The sequence below is a fragment of the Haemorhous mexicanus genome, chromosome 5, assembly GCF_027477595.1.
Source record: "Haemorhous mexicanus isolate bHaeMex1 chromosome 5, bHaeMex1.pri, whole genome shotgun sequence".
Taxonomy (NCBI): Eukaryota; Metazoa; Chordata; class Aves; order Passeriformes; family Fringillidae; genus Haemorhous; species Haemorhous mexicanus.
Genome location: NC_082345.1, coordinates 74,106,189 through 74,133,221, shown reverse-complemented (window position 1 = coordinate 74,133,221; position 27,033 = coordinate 74,106,189). Strand labels below are relative to the sequence as shown.

The 27,033-nt window shown below is 44.6% G+C and overlaps 1 protein-coding gene across 2 annotated transcripts in view; it reads right to left on the bottom strand.

Annotated features, from left to right (window-relative positions):
- EXOC4 (exocyst complex component 4) overlaps nucleotides 1-27,033 on the bottom strand; it is a 366,741-nt gene that overhangs the window by 278,786 nt on the left and 60,922 nt on the right. For both annotated transcript variants that reach the window (XM_059847577.1, XM_059847578.1), the window contains exon 7: nucleotides 25,515-25,692. In XM_059847577.1, coding sequence (XP_059703560.1) covers nucleotides 25,515-25,692 — 178 coding nt within the window. The remainder of the gene's footprint in view (nucleotides 1-25,514; nucleotides 25,693-27,033) is intronic.

Genomic DNA, 27,033 nt, shown 5'->3' with positions numbered 1-27,033 from the left:
CGTCTGCACTCTCACAACTCCAGACTGGTTTCAAAGAAATCATTTCTCTTTCCCACAACGTTGATTTTTCTTTTCTTTTTTTTTTTTTTTTTAACACAAAATCCTGTGCAATTCAACAAACCCACGGTGCCTTCTGCAGGTGTCTTGTTTTGAAGGGTCTCAAGATCCATCAAATAGATTTGCTCCACAAAACCCACAACAGCCAGCTTCCCTCCTACAGCCTCCTCTCAAAAATATCTCAGCTTATCAGCTCTCCTGGGGCTCCATTTCTACATTTTAAATTATTTGTGCCAAATAAACCCAGCTCCAGCCTTGGCAGCTGTTTGTCTGTCTGTCTGTCTTTCTCTCCAGAGCAAGGTCATTCCGTGACTGGACAACTGAGAAGCAGCAGCCAGTGAGGAATTTTGCTTTCTTTGCCTGTTTAGGACTTTGGAACACCTTCTTTTCTGTAATTTTATTAATTGATACTCAGCCTGCTCCTCTGGATGTTTAATCACAGAATATCCTGAGCAGGAAGGGACTCATCCAGTCCAAACACCCTAAAATCCCACCCTGTGTCTCCCTGAGAGCATTGTCCAAACATTTTTGGGAATGTGCCCATTCCCTGGGGAGCCTGTTCAGTACCAACCACCCTCTGGGGGAAGAAATTTTCCTAAAATCCAACCTAAACCTCCTGACTCAGCTTCATTCCATTAAATAAAAGGAAAAATTCCACTCCATTCCCACTCCTTGGTCCCCAGACAGAATTCCTGCCTACCCCCTCCAGTTCCTACAGCACAGGGGTTTTTATTTATTAATTTTAATTTTATTTTTAATTTTTTTCCCCTGGATGTGGCCCCCTCTTACTCTGAATTTTTCTCTCCCTAGACAGAGGAATTCTTTAAATAAAGGCATGTTCCCCCACCTCCTACACCAAGTCTGTCTTCCCTGCCTGGTCTGCAAACAGCTTTACAGATTCCCACTGACATTTGTCATCTCACCACCTTTGCATAATGCACTCTGTAATTTGGCTTTCTCCATCACAAGGGAATCCATCCACCTCGTTTTTCTTTAACTTTGAAGGTTTATTCAGGGTCTCCTTTTCATTCAGTGGCTTCATCTTTAATTTTTCTGCCACTTTGTTCCTCCTCCTTGCAATGTGGTGTTGTTTGCAAGCCATTTGCTCGCTGATGGGGACAGGTAGATGGCAAATATTTACTTTACCACCCAGGACAAATATTTGACATCTATCACCACCCAGCTTTCAGATGGATAAGAAAATGGTCCCTCTTGAATTATCATGACAACAAGATGCAGCCACATAATACCCCTTCATCCACCTCTGACTGAAGAGCCATCACAGATTTTAGACATTTCCATCTGTAAAGATAAAACTGCAGAAAGTGTTTCCTTTGTCACTGTCCTGCTACCTTTAAGATCTCTTATTTAAGTTTTATTTGCAGAAAGGGCCTATTATTCACTTTTGCTCTCTTAAAAAAAAAACCAAAAAAGACACCACCACTTGTTCTGTCTGAAAAATAATCAGTAAAAAAATCTCCTTTACCCTGTGCCCTGGAGCTGCTGGGTCACTGAGCTGTCTGGGATTTCATTAGCAAGAAGGTGTCTCCTGCCTTCTCTAATTGCTCCCTGCACTCTGCAGCAACTTCTCTGCAGAAAGTTCCACTTGAATCCAATTCTCTCCACCCAGGGCAGGGTTTGAAACTGAGGATTTCAGAAGTGCCTGAAACACGAACGTCACGGGGGCTGAGCAACCTCTGGACACAAAAACTCTTCTCTTTTTTGGAGAAGCTCATGAGTTTGGAGAACCAGAGAAGGAAAAAACCTAACACCATCAAAACCCTGTGATGGTTCTTTCCTCACTTGGAGTCACCATTTGTGACAATGTTCACAGGGGTCCCAGGATGAGGGAAGAGATGGGAATCTTGACTCCATGCTCAGAAGGCTGATTTATTATTTTATGATCTATATTATATTAAAACTCTACTAAAAGAGCAGAAGAAAGGATTCCATCAGAAGGCTGGCTAAGGATAGAAAAGGAATGACAAAGGTTTGTCTGTGACTGAGCCAGTCTGGACAGCTGGGCTGGGATTGGCCATCAATGAGAAACAACCAGGTGAGACCAATCCCAGACCCACCTGCTGCATCCCACAGCAGCAGAGATTCTTTGGTCACAGTTTGTTCCTGAGGCCTCCCAGCTTCTCAGGAGGGAAAATCCCAAGGAAAGGATTTTTCAGAAAATATCATGGCTACAAAACCCCAACACTTTTCTACTTTTCCCACATGTTCTGATGACAGGTTGAGGGTTGGACAAGATGATTCTGTGATTTAATTGGAGCTCTAAATCAACCTGTAAATCTATTTAGCTTTGGGGTGCCTTGGGAATCTGTTCAGCAGGTCAGGAATGGAGTTTCAAGGACAGCTTTTTGATGAGGATAATGCAGGAATACAGAACACTCCAATTCTTGGAGCAGTTAGATGCCCTGTCTTTAAAAAAATGTAAATTCCCCATTTTCAGGGCAGGGCAGGGCTGGAAGCAAGGAGAAACTGCTGTAATCCCTTCCCCCATGGAAACACAACAGCTCTGACACAGGTGCTGGCTCCTGCAGTACATCCAACCCCTCCACTTCAGGAGAAGTGACATTTTTAATCCCCAAGGTGACAGATTTTGTTAAGTAAATAATGAACTGTTATCCCCAGATCCCCCTGTTTGCAGGTTGACAAACAGCAGAATACAAATGACAACTTTATTTCTTTATCCTGCTGGTCCAGAAGTGCCAGAGATACTCAAGAAAACACACTTGATATTCCATAAAACACACTCTGAACCTTGGGAGATTCAGGCTGGGCTATTTCCCAGTAAAGATATTAAAATGAGCTGCCACCACCTTCTGGAAAAGGCTGGACTTGTGCTTATTTATTATAAAATATTTATAATAATCACAGAATATCCTGAGTGGGAAGGGACCCACCAGAATCATCCAGTCCAACTCCTGGCCCTGCTCACACACTTTAAAACCTCTAAGATTTTAGGGATTTTATAAAATTCAAAGTATTTAAAATTCAAATTATATAAAATATGGAATTAAATAAAATAAAGTTTTTATTATAAAAATATGGCCTTAATCCTGCAGGGTCTTGGGTATAGGAGCCAGCAGAGCCCTCAGGCAGCACTTCCAGCCTGGGAAGGGTCCCTCCATCAGTCCATCCCATCATTTGGATCAGGGTCAGAGCTCCCCACAGATCAAACATCCCAGAAAACCCTGCAAATTCAGGAAAACCCAGCTCAAACATCAGACAGGAACAGGTGATTTCCAAACTCTTGGTTCAGTCCTAGAATTAGAACATTTTGCAAGGAGTTGTTCCAATTCTGACAGATTATGGCACGTGGATTATTCACCTCTCCCAACAATTCACAACTTGCAGGGAAATATTGGAAATGAATCTCCCTCCACCTCAAAATGCTCTTTTTCCCTCAAGTCCCCACTAGACTGATCTGACAGTGACTAAATTGATTTTTTTACTGTTTTTTTTTTTGCTCTCAGTAAAAAGTTTGGAGAACCCCAAATTGGAATATGAAATTTAATTAATAACATAAGGTTTTTTAAACTTAAATGCAAAAGCTTTTCCTGCTGCCTGACAACAAAGCCAACCAAAGAGACAGGGATGCACCAAGTGGCCTTAATAAAGTGACAAGAGTATCAAACCTCCTCAAATCAGGCAGCAGAAGAGATTTTCAACAATCTTCTCCATCTTAGGGAGCCCAAACCCTTCTCTGAGCAAATGAGTTCCAATTCCTCACAACTGTGCTCAGCAGAGGAAATCATCCCCAACACACACAATCAATAGAAGTACTGCAGGAGGAAGGGGCAGAGCAGGAAATTCAGGGGAGATGGGAATTTGGGGAATGAGGAAAACACACCAGGCAAGCAGTGAACAGCTCCTGAACAGCCTCTGACACTCCAAAATAACCCAGCCTGTTCCATCAACCAGATCACAGGGGAACAAGGATCTGAGAGGATATTACAGCACCAAAAGAAAATAAGATTTAGATCCAGGATGTTTTCAATCTGTGCAGGAAAGCAGCAGCATCAAGCTGTACAAATTGTATTTACAACTTGTGTGAGTATTTACAGAGCACAGCCTCACCCTCCAGTGAAACACAGCAACAACATGGAGGGGGAAATCACTAAAATATGAACAGATTATCCCTGCAAAAGAGATCCTAAACTGATGCCTCAGGTTTGGCTTTTCTATTTTTCACATTCTGTGCTGCTTTGGTGTGTGGGTCTGGGCTTCATATTATGGGATGGTGAGCTCTGTGCCCAGAGCAGGGAGACAAAACAATTCCTGCTCCAGCTGGGCACCAAGGACAAATTGTCACTGTCATATTTTCTGAAAAATCCCTCTGCTCAGGATTTCTTCTCCTGGGAAGCTGAGAAGCCTCGGAGAAAAAGGAAAACAATATTGTCTGATTTGCTTCTCCTGTGTTTTGCTGCTTTGGAATGTTGTTGGAGATTGTTTCAATAGTTTCATGTGAATTGTTTTAATTCATGACCAATCAGGGCCAAGCTGTGTCAGGGCTCTGGAGAGAGTCACAAGTTTTTATCATCATTCTTTGTAGTCTCCTGTCTGTATCCTTTCTCTGTTCTTTAGTATAGTTTAGTTTAGCATTCTTTAATATAATATATAACATAAAATAATAAATCAGCCTTTTGAGAGCATGGAGTCAGATTCATCATTTCCTCCTTCATCCTGGGGACCCAGCAAATTCCACAACAAATGAGCCAAATCCCAGCCCAGGAGCACAAACCCCGTGGGCTGGAGAGAGAAAAACAAGCAGGGTGGGAGTGCCTGGGCTAAAGCTGGGCTGGGACAATGAACTGCAAGGTGCAAATGGAGCAGAGCTGATCCCAGGGAGAGACCCCGGGAGCGCTCGTGCATTTTGGGACCATTTTGGGTCATCTTGGGGGCAGCCCTGGCTGGGCTCTGGTGCTGCCCAAGGTGCATCCATGGAGGAGATCCTTGGAATCAATCCCTGCTTCCTTCTGGAACTCTGCCCAGCCTCTGCCCTAGCTCAGCCTCCACAAGGCATCAAGGCAAGGATGGGATGGTTCAGAAGCTGAGGGAGAAGCCAGCAGGAGTTTGGGTGAGTGCAGAGGCCACACCTGGAGCATCCAGCCCAAGGGACAGCCCGGAGCAGAGAAGGCTCAAAACTTACAAATGTGTGCCAAAATCACCCATTCTATGATTCTGTAAATATTCAGATACAAAATGAGGCAGATAAAGCTAAAAATTCATGTTTTCAACCCAAAGTCTCCTTTAAAACAAACACAACTACCCAGGGCCACTCTGAAGGAACAAAGTCAGCTCTGCTTAAGAGAAACTCTAATTTGGCCCCCAATTCCTTGGTCCAAAGGGATGGTCAGGCTCCCAGCAATTAATGAGCCATTTTTAGGATTGCAGAAATGAGCTGAGGTTCAGCAAACACGAGGTGGAAATGATTTCAGATTCATTAAAGTGCATGGGCTCTGTTGTGCCAAGCCAGCACATCTCTGCAGTGGAGTCTCCCAGGCAGCCTCGCTGCCCCCCTTGCAAACCCAAATTAAGCAGGTGCAGAAATGCCAACATCATCAGGATCCTCCCGAGCTGCTGGGCCTGGGGTTATTTTGACACAGCCAGGCTATTTAGCAAGGCATAAAACCCTGCAAATACAAATCAATTACAGCCCAAAAAAGATCAATTTTATCCCTACAATGGAAAAGCCACTGCTTTTTTTTCTGTTCCTTAATGCCACATTAACACAACATCCCCAAAACTCCCCAAAATGGCTCTGTGAAGCTTAAAAGGACCAACAACCTCTGCAACCACATTTTCACTGGGCAGCTCTTTTAATATCATGCAGAGCCTTTTCAAGCAGACACCCAAAAAACTCCAGAAGTTTCAGTTCTCTGCTCACAAAGGTGTTTTAAATCCTCTCCACACCCTCAGGAAGTTTTGTCTTTCCAACATCTCAGCCAGGACTACAGTGGATAGAGAAAGACTTTTGGAAAGAGAAAGACTTTTTCAGGAATTCATGGGATGACAGGGAAGGTGGAGGTGTGGAAGAGCCTCCTGTCTGTTCCTCAAATACAAAAAAAAATCTAAATTGCTGAATTCCCCCTAAATTGAAGTGTATTGCCCTGCCCTGGATGTGTTTGCTCACTGTGCTGCTCCTGTTTGCCAGCATCTCCTCCTTCAGCAGACACTGAGTTACAATTTTGAGGGGGCTGCAGCTTGGAAATGTCAAAGGGATTCACATTCCTTCTACAGCACCTTTCAAAATAAAGCCAAAAGCCCTCAGGATCACGAATACAGCACAAAATTATGCATCCAAAAGAACAATTCCCTACCAGATCACACAATAATCCTACACAGGCCATGAGGAAATATCACAGGAGGCTGTTTTTAGACCATCAATTAATCTGTGAACCCTCAAGTTGATCTTTAAGGGAATGGGTAATTTTATAGCTCGCAGCAAAACGAAACGTAAAAGGGAAGAATGTTTAAGCAAACCTTCCATTTGAACTCCTGGCCTTAAAAAAACACTCCCAGAAAATGCCAAGGCTGGCACCTCCCAGGGGGCTGGGCAGCACACGAGGAGTGATCCATCCAAAAAGACTCCTGGAAAGGCAGAGCACATTTTGGTGACCTTGGGGACAAACCTCATGAAATCTCAGCCTCCTCTGCACCTGCAGAATCCCTTCAGTCCCTGTTTGATGTTGGGATTTTCATCCAAGTGACTTTGCAGCCGATGTCCAAGGGTGTTTGGGTGGGCTGTGAGCACCCAAAACCATTCTGCTGCTGCTGTGGGAGCACAGAGCTGTGAGAATCTGTCCAAAATATCCCTCATCTGCCTCACAACTGTCACTGGGGGACCACTGAAGAAAAGACCCCACTGTCTAAGATCTCTGGCTTTGTAGAGAAAGTTTCAGGAAGGCCCTGAGGCCTGAGAGCATTGCTAAGCTCTTGTTTTCACAGGTGCATGCTGCATGCTACACTGAGCCCAATGAGAAGAAGGGGGCACTGTGCCCTTTTTGCAGCAATAGCCTTGGAAGCTGTCCCACCTCTTGGCCTGGCTGGACTTCTCCTGAGCTTTTGGCTGGTCCCCCACAGAAGACCCCTCTCATTCATCTACAGCCACCGTGACAGACAAGCTGAGATGACAGAAGCCTCTCCAGCAGAGAAAACCCCGAGAAATCCCCATGTGAAAAGGCCTCCCTCACCCTCCCCAAGGACTGGGACTGAAGCCCCCAGCCCGGGGAGGTGGGCAGGGGGAGGTGAGCTGACCCAAGCAAGGTGGATGCTGCAGGTGCAGGCATTGGACCACGAAAACAATGACCCTCACCCACTGAGAGATGGACTGTGTGTACCCTTTTGCAAATACCATTGTCTTTACAATAAATTCAGTTTTGAAATAATCCCCTTCCCCCCTCAACAAAAAGTGTATAATTGGAGCCCAGATGGACTGCATCTCTGAGATCTCCCCAACGTAACAGGCAGATCCTCCACTGGACTGCACCCAAGGACTTCATCTCTACGTTTGGTAGCTATATTCCCCTTTTCTTCCTCTCTCTATCTTTCTCTCCCTTAATCCCTTTATCACGTTTCACTGTGGTCATTCAATAAAGGTGCATTTGTTTTGATCATAATTGCAAGCCCCCTTGCACTGTGTTGGCTCTTTTTGCACTCTGAGATCCCCTATGAACCATCACAAAACCCATCTGTAGGGATGGATCCTGACAAGAGCACACTGCAGGCTGGCAGTGCTCAAATTCACATTCACATCTGGCTGGCTCTCAGCAAACACACCTAAGAGATCAAGCAAAGGGAGTAGAGGCAAACCAGCAGATATGAGGCACAAGTAACAAAGAACACAGCTCAAACTCAGTCTCTGATGAATATTAAACTAAAGAACATTATGCTGAAAGAATCATTGCTGAGGAAAGAGGGATTTGGGAATACCAGGATCAAATTCTAACCTGCTTTAAACAACCTGCAACCTCAGAGAATTCTAGGAATCACACAGGTTGCCATTAAGGGAAGGCTGACTGTACAAATTCCTGCAAATCACATCCTCTGATCTGCATCAACCCAGATGCTCTCAGGTGGCTGCTGCACAAAGATCAGAAAACCCCTGAGTGGGCTGGGAAGGGACCTTAAAGAGAATCCAGATCCAACCCCCTCATCCTTCCAAACAGCTCCAAAAGACTAAGATCTGAACATGACAAATTAATAATTAACAGAGAGAGTCACAGTTCTGCTCCAGGCAAAGGATTAAGGGGTTGCTGGTGTGACAGCCCAGGCCTGAGCCACACATCAAGGCAGGGATGGAATTCTCTCCCCTTCAATCCCACTCCCCCCTAAAAACTGGTTACAATTACAATTGCAATTGCAATTAATTCCAACCAGTGCAACTGGGTTTTTAAAATTTTTTTTTTAATTTTTAATTTTTTTTTTTTTTAAATCCCTGGATCAGGGTGCTCAGATTTTGCTTGCAGTGTGATGTTTTCCAGGGTTTTGACCTGTCTGAAGAACCAAAACCTCACCATGCACTGGAAGTTATTTCCACAGTAATTTTCACAAATGTGCCATCCTCTGGAATCCCTGGGTTTTTTCCACTGTTCCTCTGAGTGTGACAGCAGAAGTGCAGATTTCCTGAGAAATACTTTCAAATCTCAGTTTTCTAAATGCCCAAGCAGTCCTGGTGAGCACTGCAAGGCAGGCAGGACACTGAAAAATCAGGGTGGGCTTGGCAGAGATGAACCCTCACAAATCCACACTTTAAAACTGGTCCCACCAAAAAGAAAAGTGTCCTGTGGGAGAGCTGCAATCCCCTTGAAATGCAGGATCTGATTCTGAGTTTGGTTCTATTTTTTTATAATTGTTGTATGATTTTATGTAGAGATATTGAACGGTTGGAAAGGTTTATTTAATATATTTTAGTAAAGTTGTTATGCTTATGTATTAAAAAAAATTAATAATTGTTTTGTTTGTAGAGGTGTATGTTTTGTATTTTGAATATTAGTTAATAAATTGCTTAATGTGAGAGAAATGGCATGAGATTGTTAATTTAGTTAATAACTTAGTTGATTTCATTGTTTGAAGGTTGTTTTTGAAATAGTTTGAGGTAGAAGTAAAGTTGTAAATTTTTTTTTTAAATTTTAAGTTTAGAAGTTATTATTATAGTTAGGTTTATATTGATTGATGAATTTTTTTAATGCATATGTTTTTTTATTATTTTTATGTAACAGGAAGGAACCAGCATCACTTTTCCTGAGAGACCACAAAGTTTTGGGAACATTCTCCACCACAGCTGTCACATGCACAGAAATCTCTGTGAACATCTTCATTTTTTTTCATTTTTTTTCCACCTTACCACCACGATGGGCTTTGAGGGAAAGTCACCCTGGTGAATGAAAGCAAATCATCAGGAGAGGAACAATTCAGAGGCACCATCATTTATCACCCTGGCAGGAAAAGGGGCTGGGAAATGCAGTTTTTCTAGGAGGGCACCACCCTGATTAAGCAGCGAGGGAATGAGCACCAAATCTCTGTAATAAAGTGAGATCATCCCTTTCCTGTGTCCCAGATAATTCTGTGTTCTTCCAGTGTCCTTTGTCAGTAAAACCAGGCAGATTCTGGGTATCACACTGAAGGGACAGCTCTGATTTATTTATTTACTGACCTGCTGGGAGGGGTAACTAATTTGGATTATTCTCCCTGTCAAGGGCAGCAAATTCCAACTGTTTGAGCCCAGAAGAGAAAATTAATGACACAATTAACCTCTGTGCAATTGGAGTGCATCAGACAAGAGTTTTCATCTCAGGTCAGCCCTTGGAAAAGGCAGCATCCAGCCCATCCATCCATCCAACCTCCTGCTCCAAGCCTTTTCCAAAGGAGCTTCAACACAGGAGAACTGGCCAGAAAAACAGCTCTGCTGTCTACTAAGAAAAGGAAAAAATGACACCAAATGTTATTTTTCTTGGAGGTTTACCTTCCTTTAAAATCATGTTATTATAATATAAAATTAGATCTGGGATTTTCCAAAGAATCCAAAGTAATTAGTTGTCCAATTCCCACTAGATTGCCAAGGGAGTTAGATCCTAAATGCCTTTGGCTCTTTTGGAAAACCTCATCCATCACAGAAATTCATAGAGTGGCTCACCAGGAACTGCAGAAAAGCAAGGTCTGAGTTAACACATTGAGAATTAATTTTCTAGCACTTTCCAGGGCCCCTCAGTCAATGCTGCACTGGGAATTGTGGGCACCACCACCACATTTTCCACTGGAAAATAACATTTCACCCACAGGAGCCGTGGCAAGAAGTGATCAGTGACATTCCAGGGCTCTGGAGCACTAAAAAAAAAGGGCAAAGCTCCCCTCAATAAAAGCACTGGGCCCACAGAGTGGAGCACACAGGGATTTCTTCCTTCCCTCCTTTAATATTTGGGGTTTTTTTTTCAAGGCAATGCAAAGCAGAGGGAGTGCAGCTTTTCTGCCTGGAAAATATGGATTAACAATGCACCACTGTTGGTTTTTAATCAGATTGCAGCTCCCAGCTTCACCCAGGGCACACCCACAGCCACAACTCTTTGGTCTCTGCCAGTAAATGAAGACCCCAAAGAGCTTTCCAAGGCATTTCATTTCATTCAGGGTGTCAGGTCTATCCTGACTCTGGTTTTTTTTTTGCACTATTGTATTTCTGGGATTCCCAGACCAAGGGAGGAATGATGAATCTGACTCCATGTTCTTGTAGGCTAATTTATTATTTTATGATACTATATTATATTAAAGAATGCTGAACTAAACTATACTAAAGAATACAGAAAGGACACTTACAGGAGGGTAAAAGATAATAATGAAAACTCCTGACTCCTTCCAGAGCCCAAACACAGCCTGACCCTGATTGGTCATTGAGTCAAAACAATTCCCATGAAACCAATGAAACAATCACCTTGTTGGATAAACAATCTCCAACCACATTCCAGAGCAGCAAAGCACAGGAGAAGCAAATGAGATAATATTGTTTTCCTTTTCTCTGAGGCTTCTCAGCTTCCCAGGAGAGAAATCCTGGGTGAAGGGATTTTCCCAGAAAATATGACAGTATTGCATTTGCATTTTTATTTTTTCCTAGTAAAGTGTCAGAACCCAGGACATCCCTCTGGCTGCCCTGGATGGCTCCAGCCCCTGCCAGGGGGCTCAGAGACCTTGGCACAGAGCCCAAGACCCCTGTGCTTTGGATTTTGATCCATGGAAAACATTACCAACCTTGTATGAGGATCTGCAAGCCACGAAAGTCTGAGTAGAATGATAGTTAGTTTGTCACGGGGTGAAAAATAGATTTTTGGGGTTTTAGAATGGGGCTTCAGGGGGCAAGATGGAGGAATCTGGGCATGTCCAGCCTTGCTCCTTCTTCTTCTTGGCCTCCATCTTCTGGGTGATGTTGGCACTTTTGGATTGGTTTAAGGTAGAAGCTCACTGTCTGACACAGGTGATGGGTGTTGGGGAGTTATGGGAAATAATGCACAGGTAGCTTTTAGTATAAAAAGTTAACACTGCCCCAAGGGTGGTCAGAGTGCCTCTGTCTGACCTGCTGAGCAGAGCTCAGCTGGACAGGAGAAAGAATTTTATAGATAAGATACAGTAACCTTGAGAAGGAGAACAGAAGAGCTCTGACTCCTTTTTTGACTGCCAGGCTGGGAACAGAGACTCTGACACATCTTGGGGTCACTCTGAGCAGCAGAGAACCCAAGAGTAAAGAACTGTTATTCCCATTCCCACATCTTTCCCTGAGAGCCCCTTAATTTCAGAATTACAACAATTCAGAGGGAGGGAGTTTTATATTTTCCATTTCAGGGGAGGCTCCTGCCTTCCTCAGCACACACCTGGCTTTCCAAACCAGGACACAGCATGAACAGGGACTTTGTCATTTCCCTCAAATCACACAGGCTTGGAGCTCTGCAGCCTCTCCCAGCCCTGGGAACACCAGTGAATCAGCAGCCACTTGCTGCTGGCTTGTGCACACACATTTACATCAGTTATTTGGAAGCAGAAATTGCATCCTTTGGGAGCTGAATGGCTAAGAGTTGGTACAGTAAATATGGCTGAAGCCAGAAAATGAATTTAAAGTAATGAAGAGTTTCAAGGCTTATTATGTGCTTAAATATTTTTTCAGTCCTACTCAAGTCTTTATTTTCCATTATTTATTATTATCAATGTTTTACCTACTGACACCCTTGTGTACCTAGAAACCCATTGATGTGTTGCTCAAAAGCCACCAAGAGATATTTGCAAAATTCCTGAATAAAACACCTCAAAAGGCAGCTGGGCAGCACAACCATAAAAAAAAAGTACAAAATAAAATATAAAAGCCTGCAGGTACAGGATGGATGGACAAGGGGAAGGTGTCCCTGCCAAGGCACAGGGTTGGAATGAGAAGATCTGGAAGAACCTTTCCAAGCCAGACCATTCTGTGATTCTGGAAGACTTTTGATTGTTGCAATTCTCTAGCAGAGATTTTCTATAAGGAAAGAAACAGCAAGAGCTAGAAAACTTCAGGAAAAAATAAGATTCCACCCTAAGGTTTTGCAAATGTCACATTCAACTCTTTATTTTCCATTACTTATTGTCAATGTTTTACCTACTGACACCCTTGTGTACCTAGAAACCCAATGATCTATGGCTCAAAATCCACTGAGAGATATTTGCAAAATTTCTGAATAAAACACCTCAAAAGGCAGCTGGGCAGCACAACCATAAAAAAAAAAAAAAAAAAAAATATATATATATATATATATGTAAAAGCCTGCAGGTACAGGATGGATGGACAAGGGGAAGGTGTTCCTGCCAAGGCACAGGGTTGGAATGAGAAGATCTGGAAGAACCTTTCCAAGCCAGACCATTCTGTGATTCTGGAAGAATTTTCTTGATGCAATGCTGTAGTTTGCTACATAACAACAACAAAAAAAACCCCTTTAGACCCCCAAAATAAAAGCAGAGATTTCCTATAAGGAAGGAGAGAGCAAGAGCTGGAAAACCTCAGGAAAAAATAAGATTCTACCCTAGGGTTTTGTAAACATCACACATGGTAAGCACAAGAAGAAGAGCACAGGAGCAGAAAAGGCTTTTCAGCAAAACAATTTCCAAACATTTTCCTTGGAGATGAGCTCCTCTCTCCCATCAGCAGGAATTCCTGCATGGATCCCTCAGAGGAGGGGTCCTGCAGTGAGGACACGAGGAGTTTTTGGCCTTTTTCCTTTCACAGTGGTTTGATGGTGCTGGGAAGGGAACTGGTGCCTCAAGTTTTAGCTTTTCTATTTTTCAGTTCTGAGCTGCTTTAGTGTGTGGGTCTGGGCTCATATTATGGGATGGTGAGCTCTGTGCCCAGAGCAGGGAGACAAAACAATTCCTGCTCCAGCTGGGCACCAAGGACAAATGAGCCAAATCCCAGCCCAGGAGCACAAACCCCGTGGGCTGGAGAGAGAAAAACGAGCAGGGTGGGAGTGCCTGGGCTAAAGCTGGGCTGGGACAATGAACTGCAAGGTGCAAATGGAGCAGAGCTGATCCCAGGGAGAGACCCCGGGAGCGCTCGTGCATTTTGGGGCCATTTTGGGTCATCTTGGGGGCAGCCCTGGCTGGGCTCTGGTGCTGCCCAAGGTGCATCCATGGAGGAGATCCTTGGAATCAATCCCTGCTTCATTCTGGAACTCTGCCCAGCCTCTGTCCTAGCTCAGCCTCCACAGGACATCAGAACAAGTGATTTTTCAAGGTACTCACACAGGGACAGAGTATGAGCTCAGCCCATCAAAAGAGAGGTTTATAGTCCTATAAAACATGTCCACAAATGCTGATGAACTCCTTGTAGCACCTCCTAATTCCAGCTGGCAGCAGGGATGAAGTGTAGCATACACTGACAGAAAACAGAGGGGAAAAGAAATCCACACCAGAGCTGACAAAACTGTTCAAAAATGGTTAAAATAAAAGATTTGGTGCAAATCTCCAGCAGAATTTCCATTTTTTTGTATCATCCCAGTATTTGTCAGCTCCAAGAAGGTGAAGGCTAACAAGCCCTGTACAGGGTGGGAATTCTGCATCCTTTATTTCCAAAACTCACATTCCTGTTGGAATCACAGAGTCTCATCAGGTGTGATGGTCACTTCACACCCCTCTCAGTCCTTGTCAGAGAATCTTCCAACTTGAGGAAGAAAAGCTTCCAAGTGGCATCACTGGGAAAAAAAAAAGCTGGAAAAACTTCAGTGTTCTCAAGTTGTATCAATTAAAAAGGATTTAATGATGGCCCAGGGTTCACAAGGCCCAGGTTTTGTGCCAACTGCCAAATATCAAAGTAGGGAATGTGTCATTCCCTATCCTGCATTCCCAACCTTTTCCTCTCAGCCTAACACCCAGCAGAGCTGACTTTGACTTTCACAACTCCACCAAACAGCTTTTTGAAATTATTTCTCTCTCTCCAAGAATTTGGGCACCTTTTTCAGCACCTTCAGCAGAGCTGAAGTTGATTTTAACTCACATGGGTTGAGTTACATGAATATTTAGGCATAAACTCCAAACCTCTTTAAAACTAGAATAAAAGTAAATGTGATGAACCATTAAAAGGAAAATCTACCTTCAATCAAGTTCAGAGCAGTTTGATGCTCTAGAGCATGGAACAAAGATGATGAATTTTCTTCCTTGCTCATAAAGTTGCAAATATTTCAATAAAGGAGTTAATATTTTTTTAAATCTCCCAGAGCCCACTGACCTCCCCTGCAATGAGCTGCACGAGTGACTGTGCATTGTTCAAACAAATAATTTTTATTCTGGACTTGATTTCTTTGAACTTCAGCATAAATGTTGGTGTTTATGAAATGCACTGGATCAACAGCTCCAGGATAAAAACTGTCCAAAGAAAAGCTGGTAATGCAGGAGTATGGGAGAGAAATTCTGCTTGGTCACCCTGCTAACAGAATATAAAATCAAATATGGCACAGCTTGGTCAACAAGGGCCATCCCTGGGAAAGACAGGAATCCAGTGTCTGCAGGCAGCTCAGCTCTGGAGCTCATCCAGGTGCCTGTTACCACTTAATTCAGTTGGTTTTGAACACAGCTCAGCCAGGACTGTCCAGTCAAAGAGAAAACACATCAATCTGGGGCATTTCTGCTTCATTTCTTTATTTTTAAAAGGCCAGGATGTCATTGCCATCTCCTGTGCCCTTCCAGGGATTCCATGAAATCTCTCTGCACTTCCTGACATGTTTTTTTCACCTTTATCCAGGCCATTTCCATCACTCCAAATTCCAAGTCCACCTTCCTAAGAGCCTAACAAAATTACCAATTTATTTGCTGTTTGAAATTGAATTTTTTAGGCAAATTGGAGCAAATCTAAAAAACATGTTATTAGGGGGGCAGGTCAGGACATTACAAAGGAAAGGTATTTAAAGAAATACCTTCCTGCAAAATCAGCTGGTCCCTTCTTAGATCCAGAAAGATGAAACTCTTCCTGGGCCATAAACTCCCCAGAAATTCTCATGTTCTTAGCAGCACATATTTGCAGAAAACGCTGTAACACCCTGCTGGATTTATTCCTCCATGTGCTGAGCTCATGTCAAATAACAGGGGGGAGGGAAAAGTACCAAGTGACCTACTCTAATTATTTAAATTCCATTTTTAAATATCAGCATTCTGAGGAGTGGAATTCTCCCTCCTCACTGTCTCCTGCTGGAGACTGAGGGAAGCTGTGTTTGTTTTTTAAAGCTGCAGACAAATCCCTTTTACGACCAACGTTCTCTCAAGGAGATGAGCATTAATGAGCCAAACCAGCCAGGAGTCCAAGGGCAGCAGCTCCACACACTTCAGACCATTTAAAAAGAACCACAAAGATTGTCAGGCCCATTATTTGGAGGATGACCACAAAGCCATTAAATATCTGTGGAGCCACTTTGTGAAAAATAACTGCTTTGGGTTCAGAACATCACCAGGTGAACTTCCCAGAGGCAGCAGCAATTTCAGAGATTGCTCTGGCACTCCAGCCAGGATTGATGGCACATTAACAGCTCTCATGCAAAGAGCTGATTTGACTTTCTGAGTACAAACTGTGGCACAAACATGATTTTAAATGCAAAGGTTCAGACCTGTGCTGAGGCACCAAGCAGAAACCACTTGGGTTTTCCACGAGCAGCTCCAGGGAGCAGCTTCAGCTGACAGAAAAACCCTTCCCTTGCCAGGAACAAACCTTTTCCCTTCCCTTTTCCACGGTGCCTTCCCTCCTTCGCCTGCTCCTGTGCCAGCCCTGCCACAGTTCAGGGACCTGAGCGAGCAGAAAAAGCAGCCAGCAGCAAACCTTGGCCAAATCAGCTCCTTCAAATGAGATTCCTGACAGGGGAATCCTGCCAGAGCCAGGAGAACATCCTGGGCTGGGGAAAGGAAGCAGAGGGACGGCAGCACAGCTGGAAGGGGGGCGTGGAGCTGAAACCTCTCCCCACCTTTCCCACCCAGGAACTGAGCCTGCCCTGGTGCCCCAGGGTTTGGCTTTTCTATTTTTCACATTCTGTGCTGCTTTGTGTGCGGGTCTGGGCTTCATATTATGGGATGGTGAGCTCTCTGCACAGAGCAGGGAGACAAAACAATGGAGGAGATCCTTGGAATAAATCCCTGCTTTGTTCTTCAACTCTGCCCAGCCCTTGTCCTAGATCAGATCCTCAGGGCATCAAGGCAAGGATGGGATGGTGCAGAAGCTGAGGGAGAAGCCAGCAGGAGTTGTGGTGAGTGCAGAGGCCACACCTGGAGCATCCAGCACAAGGGACAGCCTGGAGCAGAGAAGGCTCAAAACTTACAAATGTGTGCCAAAATCACCCATTCTATGGTTCTGTAAAAATTCAGTTTTCTTGGCTGCTTGTTGAAATCAGGTCTTGGGTGAAGTGGAAGTGATGCCTCAGGGTTTGGATTTTCTATTTTTCACATTCTGTGCTGTTTTAGTGTGCGGGTCTGGGCTTCATATTATGGGATGGTGAGCTCTGTGCCCAGAGCAGGGAGACAAAACAATTCCTGCTCCAGCTGGGCACCAAGGACAAATTGTCACCGTCATATTTTCTGGGAAAATCCCTTTGCTCAGGATTTCTTCTCCTGGGAAGCTGAGAAGCCTCAGAGAAAAGGAAAACAATATTATCTCATTTGCTTCTCCTGTGTTTTGCTGCTTTGGAATGTGGCTGGAGATTGTTTATCCAACAGGTGATTGTTTCACTGGTTTCATGTGAATTGTTTTAATTCATGACCAATCAGGGCCAAGCTGTGTCAGGGCTCTGGAGAGAGTCACAAGTTTTTATCATCATTTTTTTTTAGCCTCCTGTCTGTATCCTTTCTGTATTCTTTAGTATAGTTTAGTATAGCATTTAATATAATACATAACATAAAATAATAAATCAGCCTTTTGAGAGCATGGAGTCAGATTCATTCCTCCTTTATCCTGGGGACCCAGCAAATTCCACAACAAATGAGCCAAATCTCAGCCCAGGAGCACAAACCCCGTGGGCTGGAGAGAGAAAAACAAGCAGGGTGGGAGTGCCTGGGCTAAAGCTGGGCTGGGACAATGAACTGCAAGGTGCAGATGGAGCAGAGCTGATCCCAGGGAGAGACCCCGGGAGCGCTCGTGCATTTTGGGGCCATTTTGGGTCATCTTGGGGGCAGCCCTGGCTGGGCTCTGGTGCTGCCCAAGGTGCATCCATGGAGGAGATCCTTGGAATCAACCCCTGCTTCCTTCTGGAACTCTGCTCAGCCTCTGCTCTAGCTCAGCCTACTCAAGGCATCAGCTGAACTGCACACATTCCCCTGCTCACCTGGGTGCCCAAGGGAACCAGGATTTTATGCCATTAATTCCCTTAAAAACCAGACAGGGACTCAGGTTCCTGCAGCAGAGCCCTGAGATTCATCTCCAAGTGCTCTCCCAGGACTCCTGGCCAAGTGTGACCCAGCAAATGCAATTTAAATGCAGCTTTTCTGCAAGATCACTCCCCTGCCCAGCACCAGACCCAGATGTGAGGCACAAAGCGATCCCAGTTCCCTGCTCCTTCCCTCAAATGCCATCCTTTGGATAAGGAAGGATATGAGGATGGTGGAGCATCGTTAGGAGAGGTTTCTCCAGTGTCTGCTATCCCAAGCTCTGCAGTAGCACAACAGGAGTGTGTGGGCAGAGAGGAGACTTCAGTTCCTCCCTCCCCAGTTTCCTTATGGTTTCAGCAATGTTTGGGCTGCTAAAAGACACCAATTTTGGAAAACACAGGGAAGCATTAGACAGAAAAACCCCTAAAAAAGAACATATTAGTTGTCAGCGTCTTCTCAGCAGACAGACCACCAGAGAGCCTGCTAAAGATTTATGTCCCAGAGAAAGTATGTGAGATTTTCCCTCTCTCCTGTGGGAGGGAGAAAAATATAGACCCCAAAAAATTGAGAATCATCGACTACAAATTCACCAATAAGAAAGAAGTGAAGATCTTTTCCTTGGAGACAAACAGCTCCAGACTGAGCTGTTAACTGGCCATGTCACCAACAGGACAAGTCACTGGTGGCTTCTCCTGCAGCAGGGTCCTGCACCATTCCCTGGGTCCTGTCCCTGCAGGCCTTGTCCCCAGTCCCTCTGCAGCTCTCCTGGAGCCCCTTCAGGCCCTGGAATGTGCTGGAAGCTCTCCCTGGAGCCTTCTCCTCTCCAGGGGAACATTCCCAGCTCTCCCAGGCTGACACTGGATCCATCTCCTCCCCAAGACATTCATGGACCCAGGGGCTTCACTTGGAATCTCAGGAAACCATGAAGGGTCTCCCTTCCCTTCTCCTCTCTTTTCTCTCCCCATTTTCCATCAAGATCCCTGGGGATGGATTCTGAGTGTCCCAAATCCCAGAATCCCAGATCAGTTTGGGTGGGAAGGGACCTCAAAGCTCATCCCAGGGACACCTCCCCTATCCCAGTGTTCTCCAGTCCTTCCTTGGACACTCCAGGGATGCAGGGGCAGCCCCAGCTGCTCTGGCAGTTCCAGCCCAGCCAGGAATTCCTCATTGCCCAGATCCCATCCATGCCTGCCCTCTGGCACTGGGAGCCATTCCCTGGCTCCTGTCCCTGCAGGCCTTGTCCCCAGTCCCTCTGCAGCTCTCCTGGAGCCCCTCCAGGCCCTGGAATGTGCTGGAAGCTCTCCCTGGAGCCTTCTCCTCTCCAGGTGAGCACCCCCAGCTCTGCCAGCCTGGCTCCAGAGCAGAGGGGCTCATTCCAACAGTCCTGTATGATCCAGCACAGACGCTGAATTGTCCAAGGAACCCTCAGAATTCCCTCCCTCTTCATCCTGCCACAAGCACTGACACCCAGCTCTCTCCAGCCAGGGCCTGATCCTGCATTCCTGAGGTTGTTCAGGAGGATGTTCCACCCACTGCTGCACTGAAGAGCTCTGTGCTGGTGTTTGAGGGTCCCCAGGATGAGGGAAGAGATGAGAATCTTGACTCCATGTTTCAAAAGGCTGATTTATTATTTTCTGGTATCTATTATATTAAAAAAAAATGATATACTAAATCTACACTAAAGAATAGAAGAAAGGATTTCATCAGAAGGCTAGAAAAGAAAGGAATGAAAATAAAATCTTGTGTGAAAATAAAATCTTGTGACTGCTCACAGCCTTGACACAGCTGGACCTGTGATTGGTCCTTAAATAAAACCAATTCACATGGTGGGTAAACAATTCTCCAAATCATATTTCAAAGCAGCAAAACATGGAGAAGCTGAAGCTTCCCAGCTTCTCAGGAGAAAAGATTCTGAAAAAAGGATTTTTCAGAAAATATGTCAGTGACAGAGCTCAATTAGCTCCACACAAAATGTCAAACTTTAAGCTCAAATTCAAACAAATTTCCTCCTTCTCCCAGTGATGGAACAACATGAGCAAGGGCTACACTGGCTGTGAGACAAGGAAATAACTTCAAATGGTGTTTTCCTGAACAAGGCTGCTCTAATGTTTTGACAAACTGCTTTTGTTTGTTTGTTTTCCAGCACTCCCCTACCAACTGGAAAAGGTTACTCTGTCTTCTGTGTTACTCCTTCATTCTCAAAGAAGGTCAAAAATATTTCATACCTGCATGTTTTGTACCTCAGCACTGTCCAACACTGAGCCACCTCTCTCACCACACCAGAGTGCCTGGTTATTAGGGAGCTCTCAGAAATCCAGCTCCAAAAAGGAGCTGCAGAAAAAACTCCTCCCCCAAAAGCCCCAATTTGCAGCCCACCACGAGCTCCTGTTATTTGGTGAAGACATGGAGAGATAACCCTGCTGTAATGTGAATTTTCCTGAATTTCTCATGCAGAGATGCACAATGCACAGGTACAGAACATTATCCCTGTGAACTGCACTCGTGTGAGATTGTTCTGCTGTGCTGACTAAATTCCATTCATTGGGATTTGAAGGAATTCCATTCATTGGGATTTGAGGAATTGCATTCACTGGGATTTGAGGAATTGCATTCATTGGGATTTGAAGGAATTGCACTCATTGGGATTTGAGGAATTGCATCACTTCCACTTGAAGGAATTGCATTCACTGGGATTTGAGGAATTGCATTCATTGGGATTTGAAGGAATCGCACTCATTGGGATTTGAGGAATTGCATCACTTCCACTTGAAGGAATTGCATCAACAACTCCTCCCCCAAAAGCCCCAATGTGCAGCCCACCATGAGCTCCTGTTATTTGGTGAAGACATGGAGAGAGAACCCTGCTGTAATGTGAATTTTCTTGAATTTCTCATGCAGAGATGCACAATGCACAGGTACAGAACATTATCCCTGTGAACTGCACTCGTGTGAGGTTGTTCTGCTGTGCTGACTAAATTCCATTCATTGGGATTTGAGGAATTGCATTCATTGGGATTTGAGGAATTGCATTCACTGGGATTTGAGGAATTGCATTCATTGGGATTTGAGGAATTGCATTCATTGGGATTTGAGGAATTGCATTCACTGGGATTTGAGGAATTGCATTCACTGGGATTTGAGGAATTGCATTCATTGGGATTTGAAGGAATTGCACTCATTGGGATTTGAGGAATTGCATCACTTCCACTTGAAGGAATTGCATCAACAACTCCTCCCCCAAAAGCCCCAATTTGCAGCCCACCATGAGCTCCTGTTATTTGGTGAAGACATGGAGAGAGAACCCTGCTGTAATGTGAATTTTCCTGAATTTCACATGCAGGGATGCACAATGCACAGGTACAGAACATTATCCCTGTGAACTGCACTCGTGTGAGGTTGTTCTGCTGTGCTGACTGAATTCCATTCATTGGGATTTGAAGGAATTGTATCACTTGCATCTGAAGAAATTCCATTCATTGGGATTTGAGGAATTACATTCACTGGGATTTGAAGGAATTGCATTCATTGGGATTTGAGGAATTGCATCATTTGCATTTGAAGGAATTGTATTCATTGGGATTTGAAGGAATTTTGCATCACTTGCATCTGAAGGAATTCCATTCATTGGGAATTGAAGAATTCCATTCATTGGGATTTGAAGGAATTGCATCATTTGCATTTGAAGGAATTCCATTCATTGGGATTTGAAGGAATTTTGCATCACTTCCCTTAGCCACTTCCTCCAAGTTTTCAGCCTCCCCCAACAGCTTTAAACACTTTTAAAACTGAGTTTTCTGCTTCCTCTGCTGCAAATATAAGATCTCTTCTCAAAAAATTATCCTTACAGAGAAAAGCAGGTTAGAGATAATTTAGGCTTTGGGATCAAAGGTTTTCTTACACTCTAAGGTAAAAATATTTTAAGCCACTCCAGTGGAACTGAGGTACAAACACCAACAAGATTTTGAACAAAGAAATGCAGCATTTCCTCCCTTTCATGCCAGTCAATGCTCATCTCTTACCTTAAACCAGCAAGAGATTATGGATCTTAAAGTGCTGCTTTTATGCATTGTAAAAGCTCTTCTGGAAGCTTTCTCGACACCTAAGAACAACAAAACCTTTCCAAGGGGGTTGTTTTTGTTTTTCTTGGCACACTTTTCCCAGAGATCTTGGTCAGATATTGTCTGCCCAGCACAGAAAGCACTTTCAGTGCTCACACCTCCACAGGCTTTGAGTTCCAGCAATGCTGTTCAGCCAATAGAAATGATTCCAAATTTCACCACACACCAGGGCTGAACCCATCCCAAACTCCCACAGAGGACAGGAATATCCAGCCCGGATGTTCTGCTACACTGAAGGAACTGTCTCAGGAGTGTTCTTACTTCAAGGTTTTCTCTTTCTGGAGCAAAATCTGCAGAACTCCAAGCTCAAAGTTTTTCTGGGCCTCAGGAAGATGGCTGCAGATTCCCCATCCCAAACCCATTCCACATATCCTTAAATTTAATTCTTCTTTGTTATTCTTCCCTTATTTATTCCCACTTCAGTTCTGTGACATTTTTGTTGTTCAGAAAACCCCTCATGAACCTCTGGTTGAACATTTCCAAGCAAATTTTTGCAAGAACAGTATCTCAAGCTGTGCCAAGGGAAATTCAGGTTGGAGAGCAGGAAAAAGCTTTTCCAGCAAGGGGGATAAAGTTCTGCCATGGCTGCCCGGGGAGGGGGTGCAGTCCCCATCCCTGGGGGTGTTTGACCAGCCTGGATGTGGCACTGGGTGCCAGGCTCTGGCTGAGCCCTTGGGGCTGGGCTGGACTCTGTGCCATTGAAGGTCTCTCCCAACCTGGTCATTCTGGGATTCTGTGAAATGCTTTTCCTGGCACCATGGCAGGTCCCACAGGCAGTCACAGGCCCAAGGAGCTCAGCTGGTGCTCCCAAACCACAAAGCTTCCAGGGGATGTTCACATAGATGTCCACAGCAAATGTGGAAAAAAACAGGTTTCTAAACAGATCTGGAGTCTCCTCCACCTCTGTCTGCAAGTCTGTTTCCTGATGGATGGGGAAGGTTCAGTTTTAGCACACAGCACCTGTGGATGTAGCTCAGACTGGGTGCCAGGCTCTGGCTGAGCTGCTGGGGCTGGGCTGGACTCCATGGGCTTGAAGGTCTCTCCCAGCCCAGGGATTCTGTGGGTTCTGTGAGTTCTGTGACAGGAGCTGCAAGTTCGTGGCCTAGGGAAAAGTGATGGAGATGCCTTTGATAATTCCTCTAGAAAGACAAATCTGTGGGTAAGGAGTCAGTGAAGGGGACTGGAGGCCCACACCTTACATTTGTCATGTCCAAGTATTTAAAGTCATTGGGATATTTGGGTAAGGAAAAACAACCTGCATCACTGCACAGTCAAACAATCCTGCAGAGCAACAGCTACAAACAAGCCCAAAACTGAAAAAGAGAGTTAGGGCAGGAGGCAGAGAGCACTTTCCATCACCAGCCCAGAGCTGGAATGACCAACATAAATCCTTCCACCTCCTGTAAATAATGCCAGGCTCACTTCTTTGACCTCCTCTATCACATGGCAGGTGAAGTTCCACATCTGTGCACTATGTGTGCAAATAATCTCCAAATAAATAAATTTTTAAAAAATACTAAACATGTGTTTAGTGTAACACAAAACAACACAACACAGCAAGTATGAGAGAACAGACATGTGACAGATGAGAGCTCTGCTGCTTGAGAGAGCCTCAGATCCCTGGGTGAGAGGCACAGCACCTGAATAAAGCCTAAGCAAGGCACAGCTTTAGTCTCTTGCAGTGAAGAGGAAGAATCAAATAAGAATTTGCTGCAAACACGCCAGCAGCAAGTGTCTGAGCTGCCTAAAGCCAGCCACAATGACAGCAGAAGACAAGCCATTAGAGCTGTGACACTTTATAAGACAGGCATGACATGGTAACACAGAACAAAAATGTCACTTTGAAAGCTGCTGATAAATCACTTGGTAGGCAAAAGGAATCAACCTTTCCAAACACCATAAGGATGAATCCAAGGGAATATTTTTTTTTTTGCTGATATTTAAGCTCTTTGGAGTTTTACAATCTGTTGTAAATGTGGCCACTTACCAAAAATACCCCAAAGATAAATCCCAGCACTGCTGAGTGTTGAGCATGACAGGTATTCTCTGGCATGGTTCTGAAGGGGTTTTGTATTTTTTTTTGTATTTTATGGGGTTTTTTTGGTATTATTTTGTATTTGTTACAGCTGCAAGCTGAAAAAGTGCCCACCTGAGGGATTCTTACCTTTTGGTACCCAGGACATTGCTCTGGCTGCCCTGGGTAATTCCAGACCCTGGCAGGGGGCTCAGAGACCTTGGCACGGAGTCAAAACCACCTGTGCCTTTGATTTTAGCCCATGGGAACAATTCCCAACTTTGTGTGAGGAGTTACAAGCCACAAGATTTTGAGTAGAATGACAGTGAATTTGTCACAGGGTGAAAAAGAAGAATTTTGGGGATTTAGAATGGGGGTTCAGGAGGTAAGATGGAGGAATCTGGGCATGTCCTGTCCTTCTCCTTCTTCTTCTTGTCCTCCATCTTCTGCTGTGATGGTGGCACTTCTGGATTGGTTTAGAGCAGAGACAGACTGTCTAACACAGGTGATAGGTATTGGGAAATGATTGTAAATAATGTACACATAGTTCTTAGTATAAAAAGCCAACACCCTGTTCCAGATTGCAAGGCAGGATGTAATCTATCACCATCTGTATGGCAGGTGGCTTTTGTCAAGTGGGCAGTTTTTCCTTATCTCTTCCACAATCACTCCTCCCTCAGGAGGGGACACCTGCTGATAAGAGGCCATTGGATGTCACTGCATGACTGATAAGAGCTACAGCATCCCACTGGGAGATGTGAGCCCAGAGGGAGGAGCCAAGCATTCCTACCTGGATATAATCTGGAGATTCTGGAGCACTAGCACAGCTTTTCCACACTGGATTTCCCAGAGGAACAGCAGCTGCCTCTTCTTCCACTGGATCTTCAGAGGAAGACTCCACCTTTCTAGAGGATCCCTGCTCCAACAGAACCACCCCTGGCACTCCAGGAGGGCTGCAGCCACAATTCCAATGGGACTGCTGCCAACACCCTGACCCACAGGGTGTCAAGTTGTGTTCTGACTCTGTCAGTGTTGGTTTAGTCACTGCATTGTTTATTTTATCCTTTTATTTTCTTCCCTAGTAAAGAAAATTTCCTTTTATTTTCTTCCCTAGTAAAGAAAATTTCCTGCTCCCATATTTGTTGCCTGAGAGCCCCTTACTTTAAAATTCATAGCAATTGGGAGGGGTCGGGGGGGTTTGCATTCTCCAGTTCAGGGGAGGCTCCTGCCTTCCTCAGCAGGCACCTGGCTTTTCAAACTGAGACACACCACCCCAGGGCAGAGACTGTGCCACAACCCAACCTGCTGGACAGATCTCAGCAGGGCAGAGAAAGAATGGAACAGATAAGAGAAAATAAACAACCTTGAAAAGCAGAGCTGAGGAATCTCAACTTCTTCTTTGGTCATGGAGCAGGGAAAAAAGACTTTTAATACCTCAGGGGTCATCTCAACCACAGAAACCCGAGCCTTACCTGCAGGACATCCTGGATCTTCACCCACACGTCCACCATGTCGTAGAGCTTGATGTCCCCATCGTGCTGGCTGCAGGGGGAGGCCACAGTCTGCTGCAGGTGGCCCAGCACCACGGCGTGCGCGGCGGCCACGGCGTTGAACTTGTCAAAGAGCAGCTCCAGCAGCTCCAGCAGCAACCTGGCAAGCACAGAAACAGCTCTGCTCAGCTTCTGGAACCTTCCACAGGCTCGCAGCAGGGCAGGGGGACAGGGCTCTGTGGGTTCATGTCCTGTTTTGTGACATGCTGAGGTCACCTCTCTGTGGGCTCAGGGGACTTATTGTATTTGCAGGGTGCCCTGTGGCAGGAGGAATGATCAATCTGACTCCATGTTCTCAGAAGGGCAATTTATTATTTTATGATATCATATTATATTAAAGAATACTAAACTAAACTGTACTAAAGAATACAGAAAGGATACAGACAGAAGGCTAAAAGATAATAACAAAAACTCATGACTCTCTCCAGAGTCTCAACACAGCTTGGCCCTGATTGGTCATTGAGTCAAAACAATTCAAATGAAACCAATGAAACAATCACCTGTTGGATAAACAATCTCCAAACACATTCCAAAGCAGCAAAACACAGGAGAAGCAAATGAGATAATATTGTTTTCCTTTCTCTCTGAGGCTTCTCAGCTTCCCAGGCAAAAAATCCTGGGCAAAGGAATTTTTCCAGAAAATATGACAGTGACAGGGCCTCACTTCAGCTCAGGTTTGGTAACAGAACATTCCTGAGGATTTTTCTCCTCATTCCCTTCCCTTTATCAGCATTGCTCACTTTAAAAGTGTCCTGTTTAGGGCTACAGAGAAGATAAAACCCATTATTAACTCAACAGGAATTAAGTTGGACTAACATAATATTAGAGCCCATTGTGAGAGCCCAGGCAGGGAGGGAAACAATCTGGTCTTTCCCCAGAAAAAAGTATGACAATAAAAACTGACTTACAACACAACCAGGATAAAAGGAATTCTTTTTGAGTTATTAAATTAATATGGCAGGTTTCAAATGACAGGAAATATCAGAAGGCTAAAACATCAACCCTCATCACTTGCCATGATTTTATTCCTTTTGTGCTCCTATATAGCTTGTATTGTTTTACTCCTGCTTGTTAGAGCTATAACATATCTAAATGCAGTGCACTCTAGCTGCTCCCACAGTTCCCTACTGCCAAATTATCATAATTAAAGCACCTCTGCAAAGTCCTGAACAGTTTGTGACGAGGCAGCACCGTGCCATTCACATTTTCTGAAAAATCCCTTCACCAAGGATTTTTCTCCTGGGAAGCTGAGAAGCCTCAGAGAAGAAGAAAAACAATAATTCTCTGATTTGCTTCTCCTGTGTTTTACTCCTTTACAATGTGTTTGGAGATTGTTTACCCACAGGTGATTGTTTCATTGGTTTCTGCTATGAGTTGTTTTAACTCAATGACCAATCAGGGCCAAAGCTGTGTCAGGGCTCTGGAAGGAGTCAGGAGTTTC